Genomic DNA, 26,609 nt, shown 5'->3' with positions numbered 1-26,609 from the left:
TGTCTTTTAATTGGAGCATTTAGTCCATTTACATTTAAGGTTAATATTGTTATGTGTGAACTTGATCCTGCCATTATGATATTAACTGGTTATTTTGCTTGTTAGTTGATGCAGTTTCTTCCTAGCCTCGACGGTCTTTACATTTTGGCATGTTTTTGCAATGGCTGGTACCGGTTGTTCCTTTCCATGTTTAGTGCTTCCTTCAGGGTCTCTTGTAAGGCAGGCCTAGTGGTGACAAAATCTCTAAGCATTTGCTTATCTGTAAAGGATTTTATTTCTCCTTCACTTACGAAACTTAGTTTGGCTGGATATGAAATTCTGGGTTGAAAATTCTTTTCTTTAAGAATGTTGAATATTGGCCCCCACTCTCTTCTGGCTTGTAGAGTTTCTGCTGAGAGATCTGCTGTTAGTCTGATGGGCTTCCCTTTGTGGGTAACCCGACCTTTCTCTCTGGCTGCCCTTAAGATTTTTTCCTTCATTTCAACTTTGGTGAATCTGGCAATTATGTGTCTTGGAGTTGCTCTTCTCGAGGAGTATCTTTGTGGCGTTCTCTGTATTTCCTGGATTTGAATGTTGGCCTGCCCTACTAGGTTGGGGAAGTTCTCCTGGATGATATCCTGAAGAGTGTTTTCCAACTTGGTTCCATCTTCCCCCTCACTTTCAGGCACCCCAATCAGACGTAGATTTGGTCTTTTTACATAATCCCATACTTCTTGCAGGCTTTGTTCATTTCTTTTTCTTCTTTTTTCTTTTGGTTTCTCTTCTCGCTTCATTTCATTCATTTGATCCTCAATCGCTGATACTCTTTCTTCCAGTTGATCGAGTCGGTTACTGAAGCTTGTGCATTTGTCACGTATTTCTCGTGTCATGGTTTTCATCTCTTTCATTTCGTTTATGACCTTCTCTGCATTAATTACTCTAGCCATCAATTCTTCCACTTTTTTTTCAAGATTTTTAGTTTCTTTGCGCTGGGTACGTAATTCCTCCTTTAGCTCTGAGAAGTTTGATGGACTGAAGCCTTCTTCTCTCATCTCGTCAAAGTCATTCTCCATCCAGCTTTGATCCGTTGCTGGCGATGAGCTGCGCTCCTTTGCCGGGGGAGATGCGCTATTATTTTTTGAATTTCCAGCTTTTCTGCCCTGCTTTTCCCCCATCTTTGTGGTTTTATCTGCCTCTGGTCTTTGATGATGGTGATGTACTGATGGGGTTTTGGTGTAGGTGTCCTTCCTGGTTGATAGTTTTCCTTCTAACAGTCAGGACCCTCAGTTGTAGGTCTGTTGGAGATTGCTTGAGGTCCACTCCAGACCCTGTTTGCCTGGGTATCAGAAGCAGAGGCTGCAGAAGATAGAATATTTCTGAACAGCGAGTGTACCTGTCTGATTCTTGCTTTGGAAGCTTCCTCTCAGGGGTGTACTCCACCCTGTGAGGTGTGGGGTGTCAGACTGCCCCTAGTGGGGGATGTCTCCCAGTTAGGCTACTCAGGGGTCAGGGACCCACTTGAGCAGGGAGTCTGTCCCTTCTCAGATCTCAACCTCCATGTTGGGAGATCCACTGCTCTCTTCAAAGCTGTCAGACAGAGTCGTTTGCGTCTGCAGAGGTTTCTGCTGTTTTTGTTATTTTTACTGTGCCCTGTCCCCAGAGGTGGAGTCTACAGAGACAGGCAGGTTTCCTTGAGCTGCTGTGAGCTCCACCCAGTTCGAGCTTCCCAGCAGCTTTGTTTACCTACTTAAGCCTCAGCAATGGCGCGCGCCCCTCCCCCAGCCTCGTTGCTGCCTTGCCGTGATATTGCAGACTGCTGTGCTAGCAATGAGGGAGGCTCCGTGGGCGTGGGACCCTCCCGGCCAGGTGTGGGATATGATCTCCTGGTGTGCCTGATTGCTTAAAGCGCAGTATTGGGGTGGGAGTTACCCGATTTTCCAGGTGTTGTGTGTCTCAGTTCCCCTGGCTAGGAAAAGGGATTCCCTTCCCCCTTGCGCTTCCCAGGTGAGGCGATGCCTCGCCCTGCTTCAGCTCTCGCTGGTCGGGCTGCAGCAGCTGACCAGCACCGATCGTCCGGCACTCCCCAGTGAGATGAACCCAGTACCTCAGTTGGAAATGCAGAAATCACCGGTCTTCTGTGTCGCTCGCGCTGGGAGTTGGAGACTGGAGCTGTTCCTATTCGGCCATCTTGCTCCGCCCCCTATCAGGGATTCGTGCATGTGTCTTTATGGCAGAATGATTTATATTCCTTTGGGTGTGGACCCAGTAATGGGATTGCTGGGTTGAATGGTACTTCTGTTTTAAGTTCTTTGAGAAATTGCCACATTGCTTTCCATAATGGCTGAACTAATTTACATTCTCACCAGCAGTTTATAAGGGTTCCCTTTTCTCTGTAACCTCACCAGTATCTGTTATTTTTGTTGACTTTTTAATAATAGTCATTCTGACTGGTATGACATGATATCTCATTGTGGTTTTGATTTTCATTCTTCTAATGATTAGTAATATTGAGTATTTTTTCAGATTCTTTTTTTTTAGGGTATCTGAAGGAAGAAATTTCTTTTCTTTTTTTATTACTACACTTTAATTTCTTGGGTACATGTGTGTGATGTGCAAGTTTGTTACATAGGCATACGTGTGCTGTGTTGGTTTGTATGTTTATTGCAGCACTATTCACAATAGCAAAGACTTGGAAGCAACCCAATAGACTGGATAAAGAAAACGTGGCACATATACACCATGGAATACAATGCAGCCATAAAAAAGGATGAGTTGCGTCCTTTGCAGGGACATGGATGAAGCTGGAAACCATCATTCTCAGCAAAATATCACAAGGACAGAAACCGAACACCACATATTTTTTCATTTTTTTGTTGGCTGCATGCATGTCTTCTTTTAAAAAGTATCTGTTCATGTCCTTTGCCCACTTTTTAATGGAGTTTTTTGCTTTTTTGCTTGTTAATTTGCTTAAGTTTCTTATAGATTCTCAATATTAGACCTTTGGTTATGTATAGTTTGCAGATATTTTCTCCCATTCTGTCAGTTGCCTGTTTACTCTGTTGATAGTTTCTTTTGCTATGCAGAAGCTCTTTAGTTTAATTAGGTCCATTTGTTAATTTTTGGTTTTGTTGCAATTGCTTTTGGTGTCTTCATCATGAAATCTTCGCCAGGTTCTATGTCAAGAATGGTATTGCCTAGGTTATCTTCCAGGGTTTTAATAGTTTTAGGTTTTACATTTAATCCATCTTGAGTTGATTTCCATATATGATGTAAGGAAGGGGTCCAATTTCAATCTTCTGTATACAGCTAGCCAGTTATCCCAGCACCCTTGAATAGGGAGTCATTTTCCCATTGCTTGTTTTTGTCACCTTTGTTGAAGATCAGATGGTTGTAGGTGTGTACCCTTATGTCTGGGCTCTCTATTCTGTTCCATTGGTCTATGTGTCTGTTTTTGTACCAGTACCATGCTATTTTGGTTACTATAGCCTTGTAGTATAGTTCAAAGTCAGGTAACATGATGCCTCCAGCTTTGTTCTTTTTGCTTAGGATTGCTTTGGGTATTTGAGCACTTTTGTTCTTTAAGAATTTTAAAATAGATTTTTCTAATTCTATGAAGACTGAAATTGGTAGCTTGTTAGAAACAGCATTGAATTTGTAAATTGCTTTGGGTAGTATGGCCATTTTAGCAATATTGATCCTTCCTATCCATGAGCATTTCCGTTCGTTTGTGTCATCTCTGATTTCTTTTAAGTATGTTTTGTAATTCTCATTGTAGAGATCTTTCACCTCCTGGGTTAGCTGTATTTCTAGGTATTTCATTCTTTTTGTGACTATTGTGAATGCATTGCCTTCCTGATTTGGCTCTTGGCTTGGATTTTGTTAGTGTATAGGAATGCTACTCATTTTTGTATGTTGATTTGGTATCCTGGAACTTTGCTGAAGCTGTTTATTAGACCTAGGAGCTTTTCAGTAGAGACATCAGGGTTTTCTAGGTATGCAATCATATTGTCTGCAAAGAATGTAGCAGCAAGTGTTGCCTGCCTGGCTACCAGTGGCAGGGGTGGATGCAGTCACCTGTCTTGCCCTCCAGGTACTTCCTGGGAAAACAGGAGGCTATGGCCACTGGCTGAGTTCAGACAGAGAAGTAGGACCACTAGGCTGGAAGCTGGCACCAAGTCCCATCCAGAGAGGGGTTGAGGTGGGGCAATCTTACTGCTACTGGGCACTGTGACTGCAGCCTCTATTGGGCTGTGGCACTGGTGCTGGTCTTCTTAGGGGCACAGGGCTTGCAGAAGTCTCCTTGGACTAGAGAGTTGCCCTGCAAAATATCTGGGTGGCTTTCTGCCTCAGTCTAGAAGCACGGTGGTGGGGTGGGGGCGGTGGGCAGGAGTTTCAGGGGAATTCTCCCATTTCCAGTCTTGGACAGGTCCCTCTCAAGAGTGTAAATCCCCTAAGGGGTTCTCACTCACTCACCCTTTCCAGTCTTGGAGAAGTTCTCCTGGCTCCATACTGAGCCCAGACAGGCTGGTAGCTAGCTTCACCCCTTTCTGCTCTGTGCGATCCCCTTATGCCTTGTAGGATCCCAAATCCCCGACATGATTTCTCAGATGATTGGCCCGAACGGTCAATGCTCACTAGCACTTTTGTTTCCTTTCCATGATAGCCTGGCACAGGAGTTGCTTCTAGTCCACCATCTTAACCCCAAGCTCGAAACTGCATTTTGTTTTATTATATTATACTTTAAGTTTTAGGATACATGTGCACAACATGCAGGTTTGTTACATATGTATACATGTGCCATCTTGGTGTACTGCATCCATTAACTCATCATTTACATTACGTATATCTCCTAATGCTATCCCTCCTCCCTCTCCCTGCCCCACAACAGGCTCCGGTGTGTGATATTCCCCATCATGTGTCCAAGTGTTCTCATTGTTCAATTCACACCTATGAGTGAGAACATGTGGTATTTGGTTTTCTGTCCTTGTGATAGTTTGCTGAGAATTATGGTTTCCAGCTGCATCCATGTCCTTACAAAGGACATGAACTCATCCTTTTTTGTGGCTGCATAGTATTCCATGGTGTATATGTGCCACATTTTCTTAATCCAGTCTATCATTGATGGACATTTGGGTTAGTTCCAAGTCTTTGCTATTGTGAATAGTGCCACAATAAACATACATGTGCATGTGTCTTTATAGCAGCATGATTTATAATCCTTTGGGTATATACCCAGTAATGGGATTGCTGGGTCAAATGGTATTTCTAGTTCTAGATCCTTGAGGAATTGCCACACTGGCTTCCACAATGGTTGAACTAGTTTACAGTCCCACCAACAATGTAAAAGTGTTCTTTTTTCTCCACATCCTCTCCAGCACCTGTTGTTTCCTGACTTTTCAATGATCACCATTCTAACTGGTGTGAGATTGTATCTCATTGTAGTTTTGATTTGCATTTCTCTGATGACCAGTGATGATGAGCTTCTTTTTATGTGTCTATTGGCTGTATAAATGTCTTCTTTTGGGAAGTGTCTGCTCATATCCTTTGCCCACTTTTTGATGGGGTTGTTTGATTTTTTTTTCTTGTAAATTTGTTTAAGTTCTTTCTAGATTCTGGATATTAGCCTTTTGTCAGATGGGTAGATTGTAAAAATTTTCTCCCATTTTGTAGCTTTCCTGTTCACTCTAACAGTACTTTATTTTGCAGTTCAGAGGCTCTTTACTTTAATTAGATTATATTTGTCAATTTTGGCTTTTGTTGCCATCACTTTTGGTGCTTTAGTCATGAAGTCCTTGCCCATGCCTATGTCCTGAATGGTATTGCCTAGGTTTTCTTCTAGGGTTCTTATGATTTTAGGTCTAACATTTAAGTCTTTAATCCATCTTGAATTAATTTTTGTATGGGGTTTAAGGAAGGGATCCAGTTTCAGCTTTCTACATATGGCTAGCCAGTTTTCCCAGCACCATTTATTAAATAGGGAATAATTTCCCCATTTCTCGTTTTTGTCAGGTTTTTTAAAGATCAGATGGTTGTAGATGTGTGGTGTTATTTCTGAGGCCTCTGTTCTGTTCCATTGGTCTATATCTCTGTTTTGGTACCAGTACCATGCTGTTTGGGTTACTGTAGCCTTGTAGTATAGTTTGAAGTCAGGTAGCGTGATGCCTCCAGCTTTGTTCTTTTGGCTTATGATTGTCTTGGCAATGCAGGCTCTTTTTTGGTTCCATATGAACTTTAAGTAGTTTTTTCCAATTCTGTGAAGAAAGTGATTGGTAGCTTGATGGGGATGGCATTGAATCTATAAATTACCTTGGACAGTATGGTCATTTTCAAGATATTGATTCTTCCTATCCATGAGCATGGAATGTTCTTCCATTTGTTTGTGTCCTCTTTTATTTTGCTGAGCAGTGGTTTGTAGTTCTCCTTGAAGAGGTCCTTCACATCCCTTGTAAGTTGGATTCCTAGGTATTTTATTCTCTTTGTAGTAATTGTGAATGGGAGTTCACTCATGATTTGGCTCTCTGTTTGTCTGTTACTAGCGTACAGGAATGCTCGTGATTTTTGCACATTGATTTTGTATCCTGAGACTTTGCTGAAGTTGCTTATCAGCTTAAGGAGCTTTTGGGCTGAGATGATGGGGTTTTCTAAATATACAATCATGTCATCTGCAAACAGGGACAATTTGACTTCCTCTTTTCCTAATTAAATACCCTTTATTTCTTTCTCCTGCCTGATTGCCCTGGCCAGAATTTCCAACACTGTGTTGCATAGGAGTGGTGAGAGAGGGCATCCCTGTCTTGTGGCAGTTTTCAAAGGGAATGCTTCCAGTTTTTGCCCATTCAGCATGATATTGGCTGTGGGTTTGTCATAAATAGCTCTTATTATTTTGAGGTATGTCCCATCAATACCTAGTTTATTGGTAGTTTTTAGCATGAAGGTCTGTTGAATTTTGTTGAAGGCCTTTTCTGCATCTATTGAGATAATCATGTGGATTTTTTCTTTGGTTCTGTTTATATGATGGATTATATTTATTGATTTGAGTATGTTGACCCAGTCTTCCATCCCAGGGATGAAGCCCACTTGATCATGGCAGATAAGCTTTTTGATGTGCTGCTGGATTTGGTTTGCCAGTATTTTATTAAGGATTTTTGCATCAAAGTTCATCAAGGATATTGGCCTGAAATTCTCTTTTTTTAAATTTTGTCTTTGCCAGGCTTTGGTATCAGGATGATGCTGGCCTCATAAAATGAGTTAGGGAGGATTCCCTGTTTTTCTATTGATTGGAATAGTTTCAGAAAGAATGGTACCAACTCCTCTTTGTAGCTCTGGTAGAATTTGGCTGTGAATTCATCTGGTCCTGGACATTTTTTGGTTGGTAGGCTATTAATTATTGCCTCAATTTCACAGCATGTTATTGGTCTATTCAGAGATTCAGCTTCTTCCTGGTTTAGTCTTGGGACAGTGTATGTGCCCATGTATCTATCTATTTCTTCTAGATTTTCTAGTTTACTTGCACAGAGGAGTTTATAGTATTCTCTGACAGTAGTTTGTATTTCTGTGGGATTGGTGGCGATATCCCCTTTATCATATTTTTATTGCATCTATTTTATTCTTCTCTCTTTTCTTCTTTATTATTCTTGCTAGGGGTCTATCAATTTTGTTGATCTTTTCAAAAAATCAGCTCCTTGAATCATTGATTTTTTGAAGGGTTTTTTGTGTCTCTACCTCCTTCAGTTCTGCTCTGATCTTAGTTATTTCTTCCCTTCTGCTAGCTTTTGAATGTGTTTGCTCTTGCTTGTCTAGTTCTTTTAATTGTGATGTCAGGGTGTCAATTTTAGATCTTTCCTGCTTTCTCTTGTGGGCATTTAGTGCTATAAATTTCCCTCTACACACTGCTTTAAATGTGTCCTAGAGATTCTGGTGTGTTATATCTTTGTTCTCATTGGTTTCAAAGAACATCTTTATCTCTGCCTTCATTTCGTTAAGTACCCAGTAGTCATTTAGAACTAGGTTGTTCAGTTTCCACGTAGTTGAGCAGTTTTGAGTGAGTTTCTTAATCATGAGTTCTAGTTTGATTGCACTGTGGTCTGAGAGACAGTTTGTTATAATTTCTGTTCTTTTACATTTGCTAAGGAGTGCTTTACTTCCAACTATGTGGTCAATTTTGGGAAAAGTGCAGTGTGGTGCTGAGAAGAATGTACATTCTGTTGATTTGGGGTGGAGAGTTCTATAGATGTCTATTAGTTCTGCTTGGTGGAGAGCTGAGTTCAATTCCTAGATATCCTTGTTAACTTTCTGTCTCATTGATCTGTCTAATGTTGACAGTGGGGTGTTAAAGTCTCCCATTATTATTGTGCGGGAGTCTAACTCTCTTTGTAGGTCTCTCAGGACTTGCTTTATGAATCTTGGTGCTCCTTTATTGCATGCATATATATTTAGGATAGTTAGCTCTTCTTGTTGAATTGATCCCTTTACCATTATGTAATGGCCTTCTTTGTCTCTTGATCTTTGTTGGTTTAAAGTCTGTTTTATCAGAGACTAGGATTGTTACCCCTGCTTTTTTTGTTTTCCGTTTGCTTGGTACATCTTCCTCCATCCCTTTATTTTGAGCCTATGTGTGTCACTGCATGTGAGATAGGTCTCCTGAATACAGCACACCAATGGGTCTTGACTCTTTATCCAATTTGCCAGTCTATGTCTTTTAATTGGAGCAGTTAGCCCATTTACATTTAAGGTTAATATTGTTATGTGTGAATTTGATCCTGTCCTTATGATGTTAGCTGGTTATTTTGCTCGTTAGTTGATGCAGTTTCTTCCTGGCATCAATGGTCTTTACGATTTGGCATGATTTTGCAGTGGCTGGTACCAGTTGTTCCTTTCCAAGTTTAGTGCTTCCTTCAGGAGCTCTCGTAAGGTAGGCCTGGTGGTGACAAACTCTCTCAGCATTTTCTTGTTTGTAAAGGATTTTATTTCTCCTTCACTTATGAAACTTAGTTTGGCTGGATATGAAATTCTGGGTTTAAAATTCTTTTCTTTAAGAATGTTGAATATCGGCCCCCACTCTCTTCTGGCTTGAACAGTTTCTGCTGAGAGATCCACTATTAGTCTGATGTGCTTCCCTTTGTGGGTAACCCGACCTTTCTCTCTGGCTGCCCTTAACATTTTTTCCTTCATTTCAACTTTGGTGAATCTGACAATTATTTGTTTTGGAGTTGCTCTTCTTGAGGAATATCTTTGTGGCATTCTCTGTATTTTCTGAATTTGAATGTTGGCCTGCCTTGCTAGGTTGGGGAAGTTCTCCTGGATAATATCCTGCAGAGTGTTTTCCAACTTGGTTTCATTCTCCCTGTCACTTTCAGGTACACCAATCAGACCTAGATTTGGTCTTTTCACATAGTCCCATATTTCTTGGAGGTTTTGTTCATTTCTTTTTACTCTTTTTTTCTCTAAACTTCTCTTCTTGTTTCATTTCATTCATTTGATCTTCAATCGCTGATACCCTTTCTGCCACTTGATCCAATTGGCTACTGAAGCTTGTGCATGCATCATGCAGTTCTCATGCCATGGTTTTCTGCTCCATCTGGTCATTTAAGGTCTTCTCTATGCTGTTTTTTCTAGTTAGCCATTCATCTAATCTGTTTTTCAAGGTTTTTAGCTTCTTTGTGACGAGTTGAAGCATCCTCCCTTAGCTCGGAGAGGTTTGTTATTACCGATTGTCTGAAGCCTTCCTGTCTCAACTCGTCAAAGTCAATCTCCGTCCAACTTTGTTCCATTGCTGGCGAGGAGCTGCATTCCTTTAGAGGAGAAGAGGTGCTCTGATTTTTAGAATGTTCAGCTTTTCTGCTCTGGTTTCTCCCCATCTTTGTGGTTTTATCTACCTTTGGCTTTGATGATGGTGACGTACAGATGGGGTTTTGGTGTGGATGTCCTTTCTGTTTGTTAATTTTCCCTCTAACAGTCAGGACCCTCTGTGGCAGGGCTGTTGCAGTTTGCTGGAGGTCCACTCCAGACCCTGTTTGCCTGGGTATCACCAGTGGAAGCTGCAGAATGGCAAATGTTACTGCCTGATCCTTCCTCTGGAAGCTTCATCTCAGAGGGGTACCCCGCTGTATGAGGTGTCAGTTGGCTCCTACTGGGAGGTCCCTCCCAGTTAGGCTACTCAGGGGTCAGGGACCCACTTGAGGAGGTAGTCTGTCCATTCTCTGATCTCAAACTCCATGCTAGGAGAACCACTACTCTCTTCAAAGCTGTCAGACAGGGATGCTTAAGTCTGCAGAAGTTTCTGCTGCCTTTTGTTCAGCTATGCCCTGCCCCCAGAGGTGGAGTCTATAAAGGCAGGCAGGCCTCCTTGAGCTGTGGTGGGCTCCACCCAGTTCGAGCTTCCTGGCTGCTTTGCTTACCTACTTAAGCCTCAGGAATGGCGGGTGCCCCTCCCCAAGCCTTGCTGCCACCTTACAGTTCAATCTCAGACTGCTATACTAGCAGTGAGCTAGGCTCTGTGGGCGTGGGGCCCTCTAAGCCAGGTGCGGGATATAATCTCGTGGTGTGCCATTTGCTAAGACAATTGTAAAAATGCAGTATTAGGGTGGGAGTGTCCCGATTTTCCTGGTACTGTCTGTCACAGCTTCCCTTGGCTAGGAAAGGGAATTCCCTGACCCCTTGTACTTCCTGAGTGAGGCAATGCCCTGCCCTGCTTCAGTTCACGTTCCGTGGGCTGCACTCACTGTTTGACAAGCCCCAGTGAGATGAACCTGGTACCTCAGTTGGAAATGCAGAAATCACCCATCTTCTGTGTAGCTCACGCTGGGAGCTGTAGACTGGAGCTGTTCCTATTTGGCCATCTTGGAACCTCCTCCAAAACTGCATTTTTAATAATGTCTCAAGGAGATTCTGATGTAGGGGTTTCTGGGACCCAGTTATATGAAAGACTTTCAAAATGTTTTTTTTTTTTTTTTTTAAATAGTAGTTTTGTCCAGTAAATTATCTCCCAGAAGTAAATTTAGACCTGAAGACCTAGATTTAATTATCTCTGTTTACCTTACTAGCTCTTGAATTTTCCAGGGGCCAAATCATTGAGCCAGAATTTCCTTTTTGCTTCACACTAAACATATGGAGCCAGGCCCTGGAGAGATCTCTGAGCTGTTTAGCTCTCCAAGGTCTGGATAATAAGTTAGTTTACCCAGCTATAAAATGGGCAAAAGTAATACACATATTATTGTTTAATGGATGGATTATATATTTATGCTTTGAGCTCTGAAGGAGTTGATACTACCCTGAGAGGTTTTTTTTTTTTTTCATTTTATAATACTTCCCAACCATGCTATAAATATTCATAAAAACCTAGGAAGTATAGTTGTAATGACTAATATGATGATGAAGGAATTAACTAGAAGCATTCCCTCTATCTTGTAATTGCAGAGACTCTTTTGTAGCAAAATTGACGTGACATATGGTGTTTCCAACAACAGAGTCTCATGAGATACTTTGAGTTCAGAGGTTGTTATATTCTATGAAAGTAACCTGCAATTTGGAAAAGTCTAATTCTGATTGGTTGTTTAACTTAACAATTTGTTATCCTAGTCATAATAAAGTGACATATCTTTATAAAAGGTACAAATATTTGTGATATCATAAAAGGTATAAATACCATCCCTACACTCAGTTAAGAGGTGCCTTTGGCCTCATGCTTTAGAGGGTCCCACATATCACAGATAAAAACATACAAAAATTTAAAAGAACAAATAGCCCCTCTGTTACTCAGAATCCAGTGCTTTATTCTGGTAGAATCCGATTTGAAACCCCAAACATCCAGCCCAGGGAAAAGTTGTCTATCTTCTCTTCTTTGCTCACAATGAATGGAGATCTTATCATGCATGTTTGTGCATTGTGAGGGAGCTGATTTTTAGACACAGTTTCTGCTTCGGAGTTCAGAGAGGATTGTAGCAATAAAGATCAGAGAAAAGACAAATTCAACAAACTACTCAAAGCCTTTCTTTCACCAGAATGCAATAGATTCTTATGTAATGAAGAATTATATTTCCAGTACAGTAGCACCTATTGTCCATTTTTTTGTTTTTCTTTTTGTTCTAATTCCTGGCTCAAAAAGTACTCATGAATTAGCACAGTATTTGCAACAGTTGCACATGGTGACTGAATAACAATCTGCATCATTAAGAAATTCATATTATTCTTTTTTTTTTTCTTTTTGACAGAGTCTTGCTCTGTAGCCAGGCTGGAGTGCAGTGGCACAATCTCAGCTCACTGCAACCTCCACCTCCTGGGTTCAAGAAATTCTCCTGCCTCAGCCTCCCAAAAAGTTGGGACTACAGGCACCCACCACCACACCCAGCTGATTTTTGTATTTTTAGTAGAGACGGGATTTCACCACATTGGCCAGGATGGTCTCGATCTCTAAACCTCATGATCCACCTGCCTTGGCTTCCCAAAGTGTTGGGATTAGAGGCAAGAGCCACTGCGCCTGACCTAAATTCACATTATTCTTAAACTTATATACATGCAGATGTGAACTTACCTATGGAGTCAAATTCTCTTCTGTATTTGGACTCTTTCTTTGCGCCAATTTGCCAATCAGGAAGGTTCCTGCATATGAGTATTTAAATATAAAATCAGATGGGATTAGATTTTTGTAGCATACCCAACTCAGCAAATAGAATACGTAACTTATTTAACATATCTACTGAATGTGAAAGCAACAATAGTATTCAAAATGCTACTAATAAGGGTACAACACAACGAAAACAAACTTCGAAGTAAAAGTAGATAACAAAAGAAAAATTTTCCTTATTATATTTGGAACAAGAGTCCCATTTTTTAACAGCTATAATAAAATATAATTCACATATCATACAATTCACCCATTTAAAGTATACAATTCAATAGCTTTCATTCTATTCACAGTTATGCAACCAGCACCACAATCAATTATAGAACATTCTCAAGCTGTCATCTCCCATCGTCCCAACCCCCTCCCCTACCCTTGGCAACTGCTAATTTACTTTCTGTCTCTACAAATTTGCCTCTGTTGAGCATTTCATATAAACAGAATCATACAATATGTGACCTTTTTAAATTGCCTTTTGTCATTTTGCATGTTTTCAAGGTTCATCTGTGTTGTATCATGTATCAGTAATTACTTCATTTATTTTTGTTTCCAAATAATATTCCATTATGTGTATATACCATATTTCATTTATCACTTCATCAGTTGATGGGTCCACCTTTTGGCCATCATGAATAATGCAACTATGAATACAGCTATGAACATTCATGCATAAGTTTTGTGTGAACATGTTTTCATGTTTTCCTTTTTCTTACATACGTATCTAGGAATGGAATTGCTGGGTCATATGGTAACTATGTTTAACCATTTGAAGAACTGCCCAACTATTTTCTAAAGTGGCTACACCATTTTACATTAAACATACTTATTTTCGAGGTAATACAGATTTTCTTATCTGAGCTCTTAAGAGATGAGTTACTGAAAGAGAGAGAAGGCTGTAGGAAGGACAATGTGCTGGTATGATTCATCTTCATTTCTGACTAAAGGATGTGCTGAAAAATGGAACCAGATTGAATTGGTTGCAGTTCAGTCTATATCTCTGCTATTCAAGGTGTAGTTTACAGACTACTGGCATTGATTTGACCTGAGAGCTTGAGAGAAATATAGAGTCTCAGGCTCCACCCAGATCTTCTAAATCATAGTCTACATTTTAACAAGATCCTTAGGTGATTGTGCACATGAAAGTGGGCACTGCACATTAAAGTTTGAGAAATACTGGAAGAGTTAGAATTCTAGATATTCTACAGGTAATAACATGTAAGACAGCGCTGGACTACACACAAAATTTTGTGCTCGTGTGATGGAAAACTAGAGTGTATTCTAGGTATGCAAGCCATGTCCTCTGCCAGTCATTTCCTCTCTCCTCTTATGTCTCCTTCTTGGATAATTTGCTCTCATTCCTGCAGAAAGCCTGCACTCAAAGCTCCTGCTTTGTCTGGCTTATGGTCTCATTCTCTTGGTCAACTGGATTCTATTGGTAATGGATATTGACTTGAAATGAGACAAACAGATTTTTCTTTGGAATTTTGATCAGAAGAAAGTGATTCTAGAAAGTCATTATTGAATTATTGTTATTTATTTTTTGAGACAGGGTCTCATCCCACTGTGTTGCCTAGGCTGGAGTGCAGTGACATGATCTCAGCTCACTGAAGCCCCCACCTCCTGGGCTCAAGCGACCCTCCTACCTCAACATCCCAAGTAGATGGGACTACGGGTGCATGCCACCAAGCCCAGCTAAGTTTTGTATTTTTTGTAGAGATAGGGTTTCACCATGCTGTCCAGGCTGATCTCGAACTCCTGGGCTCAAACAATCAGCTCACCTCCACCTCCCAAAGTGTGGCAATTACAGGTGTGAACCACTGCACCTGGCCTCTGCTGAATTATTAGGAGAAGAGATAAGTAAACTGGTAGGGATGTTTTCCACTTCATGCACAGAGACTCAAAGTCATCTCTAGAAAGAGAAACTTGAAGGAAGAAGACATAAAGGGAAGATGAAAGTGAGAAAGAAAGAGAGCAAAAGGAAGAGAGAAGTGGCGGGGGGAGAGAGAGAGAGGAGAGAAAACTAGCATTCTGGGTTTGAAGAGGATTTCCGTCATACAGATTCCACACTTGAACATTTTATTTATCTGTGATCTATATGCCAGCATCTTTTTTGGAAATATATGCATGCACTCATCAGATTGACAAAAATTAAAGACTGGTAATATTCAGTATTGGTGAAGATGTTGGAAATAATATTTCTCATACATTGCTAGTGGAAATAATAATTTCCTTTTTAACACCTAGACAAATCAACTCTTTTCCATGACCTAAAAGCCTTACTCATTATTTAAAATGTTTCCATATTTTAAAATATTCTAGTAAACTCTAGTTTTTCTTAATCAACAATTAGAAGATATATTACATAGTTTTATACATATATTTTAAAGCTCCAACTTATGTAGGCTTTTTCACTAAATGCAAAAAATGTACAAGTAGGTTTGAGTTGTTTTTTTTTTTTTTTTTTTTTTTTGAGACAGGTTCTCCCTCTGTCACCAAGTGCAGTGGCACCATCTCACTGTAACTACCACCTCCCAGGTTCATGAGATTCTCCCACCTCAACCTCCTGAGTAGCTGGAATTACAGGCACACGCCACCACGCCCAGTTAATTTTTTTTTTTTTTTTGTATTTTTTTTTTTAGTAGAGACGGGGTTTCACCATATTTGTCAGTCTGGTCTGGAACTCCTGGCCTCAGGTGATCCTCCCTCCTCAGCCTCCCAAAGTGCTGGTATTTTAGGCTTCAGCCACTGTGCCTGGCCAGGTTTGAGTTTTTAAATGTAGTGCTTGATGACAAATTAGTAAGTTTAATTTAAAAATGAGAAAGGAAAATGTGTGCTCAGTGGTTTTATATCACAGTATCTCTGCTGCGTAATATCTGTAAATCAAAAGCAGAATATAAATAGGCTCATTGACTTGGGATATCCAGGATGCTGGAAAGGTAAAGAAAGACTTTTCAAACATTTTAATTAGATTATATATATATAAACACACTGGGGCCAGTTTCCAGGTCTCTAGAAGGGTTTCAGAAATTTCCAGGTTCAGGGCAGAATTTACTACATATTTTTACATGTTACCCAATTCAGAAATAACACAAACTTTGACTCATTATGTTTCCAAAACAAACGAGACATAAATCAAGGCTCTGGGGTCAATATGTATCATTTACCTGTTTGGTAGCCTCCTTTTCAATAGCAGCCTGCAGAGAACCAGAGGAGAAGAACTGTTTGGGATTTGTTTCCACAGGCTTCCAACAAATCCTGCCTCTGGTCTCTTCTCTAGTCTTAAGTCCTGTATGTAAAGCAGCTGAAGGGAGGCCCCATGTAGAGCTGAGAATGTCTGTCTTACAAGTGCATGCACCTAGGTACATCTAAGGATTTTAGTCGGTTTCCCTCTTTGCAGCCTCCCTAGAAGGTGTAGATAATCAGCAATGAGATAGCTGCACTATTAATCATGGGGAAAATTTCTTACATATTAGTCTAAGTTAGTCCCTTTTCCAAAATCAGCGATGGGGGAAATGGAGGAAACGAGGAAATGGGCATGTATGATCTCAGGTTGGAAACTACAACCCTCAGATTGGCATCCAAGGTTGATTGCATGTATGGTAGGGATCCTAACACAAGGCCTACCTGTGTTATAATCAGGATTCTAATACATGCAGTCTTCCAGTTGCACTGGATCCAGTTGTATTTGATGTGTCAGTTGACATAGGGGATGAAGGAAGGTGAAATTGCAGCATGACTCAAGGTCAGCTGTCCCCAGGGACTGTGTCTGAGCTCTGTGGAGAAAGACAAGCAGAAGTCAATGAATCTTTTTCACTGAGGACTCTGAGGCAGAGAAATAAATAACAACTACTTGGAAGCAACACAGAGAAAAGAAGAATTCTTCTCACTCTTTCACTGACACTAACACACTTGAAAACATTGTTGGCAGAGATATTAAGGTGGCAATCAAATACGGAGAATGTGAAATGTATTGAAGGCAGTTTTAGGGGCAATGGTCATTGATGGATATGGGTGTTGAAGCTACACAAGTAGCAAATGTGATCAGATAACTCTGATAGACATGTTCATCAGCACGTAGGAGACATCTACTAGGGGCTTGCTGTGTTGGGTGAATATATGGAGGGAGTCAAATGTCCTGCCCTGGGAAATGTGGTTAAAAGGCAGGGAATTACAAGTCAAGCCCAATTAATGTGACTCCATTTGTTATTCCTGGATGGTGAAATTTCAGGAAACAGGAGCTATGTACATAATTTTCTTTATTGTTTTCCAATCATTTGTTAACTTTAAGTCCCCAAATAAATATTAAGTGTAAGATGTTATGTTTCCCTTTCCTACCTTTCTTTCTGTTTTCCCACTAAGGGTCCTGTTCCAGCAAGGGACTGGTGGCATGACGTGCAAGGACAAGATTACATACATCTGTCTTTAGTACACACAGGTACCAATGGTCCTCTCTCAAGGTCGGCATGCCTTTCCATTTTAACCTTCCACTCAGAATATGTGTGGTGTTCCTTCCCAGGAACCAGATGTAGTCTTAATTTACTCAGGCAAGGTGAGCTAGATCTACCCCTGAAACATACACTTGTCCATTTTGATCCAGTGAAATGAGTTTACCTTTGCAGTTGGCATGATTTGCATTTTCCATTAGAGGCCTCTTGAAAAATAACGGAGATTTCTTGTCTCTTCCTATTCTTTACTTAATAGGGAAGACTCTCTAACACGCATTTGGATTGAGTCCAGGATGGGGCATAAAATGGAATCAGTGACATTTATTTCTCATAATAGAGGTCAGAATAGAGAAAATGTGATAAAAGCACAAAATTTAACAAAGAAAAGGGCAGTAGCCCACCCACCATCAAGGTGGAGACAGAATGCCTGTGTTCATGTAGGTCAATGGTAGCAGGTGGCAGAAGGCAGCTGTTATCCGAAGCCCTGGACTCTTAAAGCTGAGGAAAAAGTTTTGTTCTGTTCAGGTGATTATGATAGTAGACCAGCCTAGGTTATTTGGATTTGGTTCATACTTGTGTAACATTTCATTTATCAGTAGCTGAGTCTGAAAGGTTTAAAGTACAGCAAAATTCCAGATGAATCAGAACACTGCTTTATGTTTTATCATATTTAGGCTATTTATTAATGAAAATATATGGCATTTTCAGGAATACAAATTTTGCATCCTGATGACCTCAAATGCATGCAACAAGATTTTTAATACAGAAAATAACACAAAAATTGTTGTTACAGTGGTTAGAATTTTTAACTTTAAAAAACCTTGAATTTTTATTGTTTTAATTGCACAATAAAATAATGTTGATATATACTTAAGCTTAAATTAATTCCAACAGGCAAACATTTTCCAACCCAGAGCATGACTGATGGTCTCATGCTGGGTCAGCTGACTCTATTTTGGTTCACACCAACTTTGATGTCTAGGCCATTCAGTATCTTCCTAGAAAATCCCAGTTGTCCAAGAATACCATGAATTTTGGGATTTCTCAGAAGATTTTCAGAGTTAGAAGTGTTTATATCACTTAATATCCAACATTTCTAAAGGGGGGAAAACCCCACCATCTATTGTCAATGACATTTCCCAAGACCTTGCACCAGGCCCTTAGTCACCCAGGTTCCCCATTTTGTTGCTTTCCTATCATCTCAAACCAGGTTCATGAAAGCATTTGAACAAAGTCAGTCTTCCTTTTACCAAAAAAAAATTCCTAACAATGGCTAAAATATTGAAAATTTCTCCATTTGATTACAATCTACAAAGATAAACCAGCATTCCCTTCTCTTTCTCTCTTTTGGTTACTTTTTCCCTATCCCTACAGATGGAACATTTATTTTTTCCACACAGGTTTTAAAGAAATACATTATGTTGGTTTTTAGCGTATTGTACAGAATCCATTTTCATTCTTTACATGTTACATTATGACTATGAGGAGGGCAGAGTAGAGGTGAACTCTCTCTATGCTTGCTGAAAGTCTTGTACACATTGCTTTTTGCACCCATTGCTTCTAGCTATGTCTCTTCCTGTTCTCTGCTCTCTTCTCAACTATGTTGCCACCTCAATTAATCAGGCACTTGAATTCACGTTGTGTAGAATACTCAAGATTGATGATAGGCTGGGAAGGAGGAGGAAGGAGGCAGAGGTAAGAGATGGGGGATACCGAGCCCTATTTAGACTTTGGCCCCCAGCTTTTGGATGAACTGAGCACATTACTGGCTATGCAGGACTAACCTCTATGGGATGCAAAATGGCTCCAAATGCGGAACAACATTGCAAAAATGGACTTCAATATTACATGAAGGATTTGGCTGCTTTATATAAACATAGAAACAAGCCCAGTGGACTACTCCACTAAAGGTGACTAAGCAAATGTTACAGTTCAAACTGCACTCAAGAAGTCAATTGAGAAATAATTCTATCACCAAGCCCTTGGACCTACCCCCCAATCTGGTCCCTCTCCCAGAACTCCTTGGGCTTTCTGAAGACCCAGCAATTAACATAGTCCTGTCCAGTGGTATGGCCAGTGTCTTAGTCCAATCTTTTGCCATACCAGTCATTACATATTTTGAATACCAACTTGGTGGAGGAATTTCAGCTCCCTTTCAGCAGTAGCCTAGTGGGCACCACATCTCTATTCTTCATTCCCCATTCCAGCTTGATGCTGAAGGGATGAGGCTTCCAGACTCCAAACCCCTCTCAGAGTCTTCATCTGCTTGTTGCATTTTTTTATTCAGCTCCTGAAGGAATGCCAAGACATGCAAAGCCTCAGAATCTGCTGCATTTCTAGAAAGTCGCATTTTGGCAATTTTTTGCAGTTTGTCTTTCATCTTTTCTTTCTCCCTTGATTTCTGGTTTATTTTTACTCCCTCTATAAAGTGGTGGATGGCCTTGTCTTCACACTTCATTTGATACAGCTGAAAGTTGCCATACCGCAGATGGAGCAGTTGTTTCGCTACAGGAGTAAGCTCTTTACTGAATTCCTTTTGGAAGTAATACTCTGCTTCTTCATACTGATCTGCTAGAGCATGGAGGCTGGCAAGAATGGAACAGACACGGAAGAGATTATCATTGGCCTCATCAGCTTTCTTCAGATGAGCCACAGCGTGTCCTATTAGTTCCAGTAACTTTCTTTTCCCATATATTCCATTCTCTCTTAGATTCATTACTTGGAGGACTTTTGCCCTATAGCAACACCCAATTTGGCAATGCAGGTAGGCATTGTTCGGTAGATATTCTAAAGCCTTTTTAAGCAGTTCAATAGCTTTGTCTGGCTCATCTTTTCTTCGATAAAACTTTGCTGCGCTGCGAAGTACATCTGTTACACCTGGGGCTTTCTCCAAGGCTTCTTGAACTAATTTCTCTCCTTCACCTTCCTCTTCGCCTTCTTCACGCATCTTATGAAGCTTCAGAGCCAGGAGGACTTTAAGGTACTGGTTGTCAGGATTCAGCCGAATGGCTTGCCTCAGAGGGTCAATGGCGTTCTGAGATGGTGGCCAGTTGTCCAGACGGTAGCTTGCTATTGCCAGTCCAGAGGTGAATTCTGGGTTCTTTGGTTTCTTTTCCAGAGCCTTCTCAAAGCATACCTTCGCTCTTTCATTTTGGTTTCCTCCACACTTTAACCGTGTCCACCCTTCCTCACAGTCAAGCTCCGGACTCTCAATTCTGTAGGGACTGGAAAACTTCTCACAGATGTGCTTCACCTTGTCTACATAAATCTGAGCGTCTGAGAGTCGGCCCATGTGATAGTAGACCCAGGCATAGTTTCCCCAGGTGGCTAGACTTCTGATTTCTGCTTGGTCAGCATGCTCTTGCTGGATTAACTCTTCAGCTTTACATAAGCATTCCAGGGCTTCCTCGTTTTGGCCTTTGAGGTGCTTTAGATAGGCCAGTAGGTTGCACATTGTGGCTTTGAATTCACGATTCTGAAACTCAGTCCGGTAAAATACTTTGTCTTCAAAATCATCCAAGGAATTTTCTCCCTCCATCAAGTTCCAGGTGAAATGGCATTTTAGTTGCCGTAGGCTGCTCTCCAAGGAATTCTTAGCGTTCTCACTGTAGGGGAAAACAGAAAGATGGACACTTTGAGAAATAGATTTATATGTCAAGAAATGGGAGCAAGGCAAATAAAATTCTCCTCCTCCTAAAGACTGTTAACACAAATCAAAGAAAGTCTCCTTCTTTTCTTTCTATAATATGTTTTGCCATATTGTTAATTCCTGCATGTTGTAGCAGGAGTTTAGAGACTGTGAGCAGCAGAAGAATTAGGGCGAGGGCAGTGGGTTATTCTCTGAGTCTGTGGCTAGATTTTCATGAATAAGACAGTTTTTGTTAAATCGCTCTGCCCTCTGCTTTTGAAGGCCTCTGTGGAGGCTTGGTTTTATTTATGTAGTTTTAAAGAAGTAAGTGGTTTTCATTGCTTTTTGTTTCTGTTCTTCATTCTTCCCTAGCTTTACTTTTGTACTTTGAAAATTTCAGCTTTATAATTTTTTAGTCTTTTGATGTTTTGCCATACTGATTTTAACTTCTCATCCCTCTGAAATGCAGCTTCATTTTCTTTGATATTCTTAATTCCTTAGTTTTCCTTCATTTGCCTTTAAAGAAATCTTGACCACTTTCGATTTTCTATTTCAGCTTTTAATAGATCCTTCATTTATTTTGTCTATTCAAACTTTCTGAGCTTTTATCAGATTGGTTTTATTTTGTATTGGTTTATTACTTTACGATGCTACATTTTCATTTTTTTCTGTTGAATTTTTCCATTTTAACCGTTTGAATCTTATTTTCAACCATTCTGAATTTTTACTCATTTTATCTGCTTTTGTATTATTCTCTCATTTAATTTCAAGTATCATTTATGTTAGCAATATCTTAAACATTTATTTTGGAATAAAATGTAATTTTTTTCCCTTTCCCCCACCCCCATACCTCTACTTCTTAAAGTGGTGATTTCTGTTCTTAATACATCTCATTGAGTTGCTCTATTAGTAATTTTGTACTTGATTGTTTTAATTTTTTTGAAATGTTATTTTTCTCTTCTGCGTTTTGCTTTTATAACAAAGGGCAAGAAGTGCAGCTACAGGGAAGGCTCATAAAGCCACTAGCCCCTTTTCTTATAGAAAGGGCTCTTTTTCCTTTAGGGTACCCTTAGGACTCTCCTGGAAAGATTTTCCATTCCTTTCAGTGTTGGTCCTCAAAAGAAATAAATAAACCAAAACCAACCAAACCAAAAAACAAAACAAAACAAACACAACAAAACAACAACAAAAAACAAGCGAAAAAAACCAGCAAACAGAAAAATGAACAAAAGCCTGTACTTCGAATTACTTTGGAGATGAATAACATTCCACGCCCCAATTGTTTCTCAACACTGTCTGTGTATTGGAGTCTCTGTAATGTTGCTTTTTCTTACTTAAATTTTTTTTCGTGGTATCTGTACAGCAACCCTTGTATATATTTCTAAATAGTATGGCTTCTTATACAACCAATAGATATCTGGAATGTCATGCAATGTGGCAGGATCACTTTTGAAATATATGTCTAGATAGAAGATTATGTGACCTCTCTTTCTTTTTTTTTTTTTTTTGAGACGGAGTCTCGCTCTGTCGCGCAGGCTGCAGTGCAGTGGCCGGATCTCGGCTCGCTGCAAGCTCCGCCTCCCGGGTTTACGCCATTCTCCTGCCTCTGGAGCCGCTGGGACTACAGGCGCCTGCCACCGCGCCCGGCTAGTTTTTTGTATTTTGTAGTAGAGACGGGGTTTCACCGTGTTAACCAGGATGGTCTCGACCTCCTGACCTCGTGATCCGCCCGTCTCGGCCTCCCAAAGTGCTGGGATTACAGGCTTGAGCCACCGCACCCGGCCTATGTGAACCCTCTTTCTAACTGCCCCTCTCTCTCCTACTTTTTATACCACTCCTTCCCACTCCCATTTTGATTGGGAATCTTCCTGTAACCTCACTAAGAATAAAAACAGATCTGTTTGGACATGAGCTTTTCAACGGGAATGCTGCTGCCATTAGGATGCCTGATACCAAGTCAAGCACTCCCCAGGGCTCCCGCCTCTGGGGTTAGTTACATTAAGAGGCTTAGACAACCTGACTCTTTGCTAAGACCTATTTGGAGCTTTGAATGAAAGGCGGGTCCTTCCTACAAACTCCTGCGTATTTTCCATCCTATTTTTGTTTGTTTGTTTGTTTGTTTATTCTGCTTGGGATAGTTAAGTCTCCACTTGTTCCAAGAAACAGAGATGAGCAGGAACTGATTTAAAGTTCCTAGAGTGCCTCGCAGGACCACTGGTAGAACTGCAGTGACCCCAGGAGGATCAGAACAGGACACTGGGGAGCTCGGAAGGCTCAGACCCTGTGTTTTCTCCATGTGCATCCGTGTCATACTCTCTACTGTACTGCATTCATTACAGAATATGGTGAGTCCTACAGAATACGGCCACTCTCAGATCCCAAGCATGTGCAGCACGCATCCTAACACCTGAAGACTCACTCTAGCTTCCTTGCTCCCTCTCAATTCCATTTCCAACTTCCATTTGAGTTTGACATTGAGTGTAACACATACACTCCTTAGCTCCTTTCTCATTTTACAAAAGAAACAGAGAAAGTAAATAGAATTGAGATTATCTCCACCATAGAAAACATAAAGTCCATTGTGCATTTGCAGGATAGAGACATTTAATATACACACTTATGTAAAATCCCTTTGAGCAGCCATTTAAAAGGCATCCAACTTCACTGCTTGATTTTGGGTTCTTATTTTCACTGTTAAGTTAGAGAAGTCGGTCTCAGACACTTGCTTCCTGGGCTCTGGCTTCTGAGGACCTATTCTCCTGCTTCCTATAGAAGTTCCAGTTGTATACACAACAACAACAATTTCTTCCATTGCCTCTTATCTGGATAAAAGCAGCAGTGACATTATCAACCAGGCTCAGAACTAACGCTACCACCACAGTTTCTTAGAGCTGTCTTAGAATCACGGAGGAACCTTTTAGAAACACACATCCTCAGACTCCACCCCCTCCCACTTAATGAGAATCTCTGGGGAATTGACCCTAGAACTCTGTCCTTAATAAGCTGGCCAGGCAATTTTTATGCATGCTCAATTTTGAGAACCACTGTCTTAGAGCACAAGAGCAATGCCCAGTGAAAGTCACAATAGATAAAGAATAAGGAAAGCAAGAAGGAGGGATGGGTCTGTATCATAATGGGAAGAATTCTAAGACCATGCTAAAATTCTAACAAATAAGAAAAGGGTTCTATAGATTCTGGGTGACTACAAACAAAAAAATCTGTAAATATCACAAATCTTTATTTTCTTTTTTCTTTTTTTTAAATCAGGCAGAACATTTAAACTAGCAGGAAATAATATTGTTTCAAGAAGAGAAATCAGGGACCTCACAGAAGTAGGGCAAGGTGTCTTATAGGAAGTAAGCACTGGGGTTGGTAACACGGGATTCCAGAGCTCCCAGAATGAGGGTGAGGCAACCAGGTCCGGCCACCCCACCCTCAAACTGGAGAAAATAGTTCCCTTCCTACTCAATGAGCTAACACTTCCTCTCCAGGGCAGTCTCATGTTTTGGGGATAGAAGGGAATGTTAGAGGTGAGAACTATTTTCTCCAAGCACTCCATCTCTAATTCATACTCAGGAGGACTCTAACCAATCAGTAGCATTTTGGGGTGAAAATATTTAAGCTTACCAGCCTTTGTGCAAATCTGAGATGAAAGACTACATTAAAAGTAAAATTCACCTTAGCAGGAAGTGGGGTTTGCTATTCTGTGTATATCTTTAACAGTATCTGTTGAAAAGAAACCTTTTGTTAAATAATTGTATTATGAGCCCCCAACTTAGTCCTTTCCAATATGAAATAAGAGAGGGACCGTGCACAAGAGCAATGCCCCCAGACCCATGTTTAAGTGAAGCGCCGGGGGGATGAAACATCCCTCTCTGCTGCCTTCTTTCTCTGATTGCAACTCAGCTCCCCAGGCGAGCAGTTCCAGAGATGAATTTAGGAAGCTTGCCAGCGTGAAGCAGAAGATTGTTTAGGAGGGAACAAACCAGCATTGGTAAGACAGATTTACAACCGACAGAGGTAAAGGCATAGTAAGGCCATAAACAAACATTAAAATGGAGCTGGCCCTCTGGAAGCATAGCTACTCAGGATTTGCATTGGACAAGATGACTCAACAGCACTATCGGATACGAAGGGAAAATCTTTACCTCATGGTTGCCGTGCAATTCTCAGCTGTTCGGCAGGGCTGTGGTTCAGGCAGCTGCACTCTTCAGAAATCTTCCTCTTCTGCCACCAATAAATGCTGAAGGAACCTATATATACAACTGGCCTCTGGTTCCTTTCTGCTTGTTTCCCTTCAGCTGACGTTGCAAAAGGGAAAGTGAAACTAGAAAGTGAAATTGGCAGGACTCTTTACAGGGAAATGAGCACTCTTTTTCCTCGGGAGCTGAGTTGCGATCAGAGAAAGAAGGCAGCAGAAGAGGGATGTTTTATCCGCCCGGCGCTTCACTTAAAGATGGGTCTGGGGGCATTGCTCTTGTGCACGGTCCCTCTCTTATTTCATATTCGAAAGGACTAAGTTGGGGACTCGTAATACAATTATTTAACAAAAGGGTTCTTTTCAGCAGATACTGTTAAAGATATACACAGAATAGCAAACCCCATTTCCTGCTAAGGTGAATTTCACTTTTAATGTAGTCCTTCATCTCAGATTTGCACAAGGTCTGGTAAACTTAGATATTTTCACCCCAAAATGCTCTTGAGTAAGAGCCAAGCCCCGCTGGGTAGTGAGTTAGAAGAACTTCCTCTTTGTGGAATGTGTTGATGACATCACGGGAGCACAACTCGGAGAAGGACATATTTACAAAGTACTCTGCCTTGTGATTACCATATTAACACATCTTTGCTCTGCTTTATACCAATATGATCCACAGGCCACTGTAAGGAGCAGTTATCTAGCCTCGACAGGTCAGGGGATTTTAGTCTGAATCATTGCTGAATCTCCAGTCCCTGCAAAACTACCTGCACATTGCATGGTGTGACAAGCATTCCAAAAGTAGTCGTTGAATAAATGAATACATGATTAGAAGCATGGGTGGTGATGTCTGTCTATCTGGATTTGAAATCAGCCCCCACTTTTATGCTATGAAACTCTGGGGAAAATTATTGAACGTCTCTGCTTTGGTTTTGTAAATTGGGAATAGTACCACTACTGGTTCATTGTGGTGTTAGGAGGATGAAATAAGAGAATACATGAAATGTCCTTAGAATAATGCCTGGCAGTAACAAGTAAATGTTAGTTTCTATTATAATTATTATCTAAAATCGTTAACCAAAGTGATCAGAGGGGAAACTTTCTTTTTTTCAGGCTGGAGTGCGGTGGAAAGATCCTGACTTACTACAACCTCCACTTCCCTAGTTCAAGTGATTCTCCTGTCTCAGCCACTCGAGTAGCTGGGATTACAGGCACGCACCACCATGCCTGGCTGATTTTTGTATTTTTAGTAGAGACGGAGTTCCACCATGTTGGCCAGGCTGGTCTCGAACGCCTGACCTCAGTTGATCTGCCTGTCTTGGCCTGCCAAAGTGCTGGGATTACAGGCGTGAGCCACTACACCCAGCCAGAGGAAATTTCAATGTTTGCTTTTTCCAGAACTTTATCTCCCCTGACATTCAACAATCCGTCATGATCACTGACCTAAGCCAAACAATTCCTAACATCTCCTTATGTTCTTGGCTTCCCCAAGCCGCACAATATTTTCCCCCTTTTTATTGATGTATAATAATTTACATATTTATGGGTTGCATGTGACTGTTACATGCAAAGAATGTTTAATGATCAAGTCAGGGTAATTGGGGTATGCATCACCTTCAGTCTTCATCATTTTTATGTGTTGGTGTCATTTCAAGTCCTCTCTTCTAGTTACTTTAAAATATACATAATATTGTTGTTAAGTATAGTCACCCTAGTCTGCTATCAAACAGTAGAACTCATTTT

The 26,609-nt window shown here is 40.7% G+C and overlaps 1 protein-coding gene and 1 long non-coding RNA gene across 2 annotated transcripts in view; one reads left to right on the top strand and one right to left on the bottom strand.

Moving 5' to 3' along the window:
* The window catches only part of LOC123566833 (uncharacterized), a 45,245-nt gene that overhangs the window by 7,031 nt on the left and 11,605 nt on the right, over window positions 1-26,609 (top strand). The window lies entirely within an intron of this gene.
* IFIT2 (interferon induced protein with tetratricopeptide repeats 2) lies at window positions 17,697-24,903 on the bottom strand. The gene is made up of 2 exons (XM_005565906.4): window positions 24,820-24,903; window positions 17,697-20,648 (listed from the first exon to the last, which is right to left on the bottom strand). The coding sequence occupies exons 1-2, from the start codon at window positions 24,822-24,824 to the stop codon at window positions 19,235-19,237; spliced, it is 1,419 nt and encodes a 472-aa protein (XP_005565963.3). The 5' UTR covers window positions 24,825-24,903; the 3' UTR covers window positions 17,697-19,234.

This window comes from Macaca fascicularis, chromosome 9 (genome assembly GCF_037993035.2).
Source record: "Macaca fascicularis isolate 582-1 chromosome 9, T2T-MFA8v1.1".
Taxonomy (NCBI): Eukaryota; Metazoa; Chordata; class Mammalia; order Primates; family Cercopithecidae; genus Macaca; species Macaca fascicularis.
Note: the sequence above shows the minus strand (reverse complement) of the source record. Positions and strands in the feature narration are given on the sequence as shown.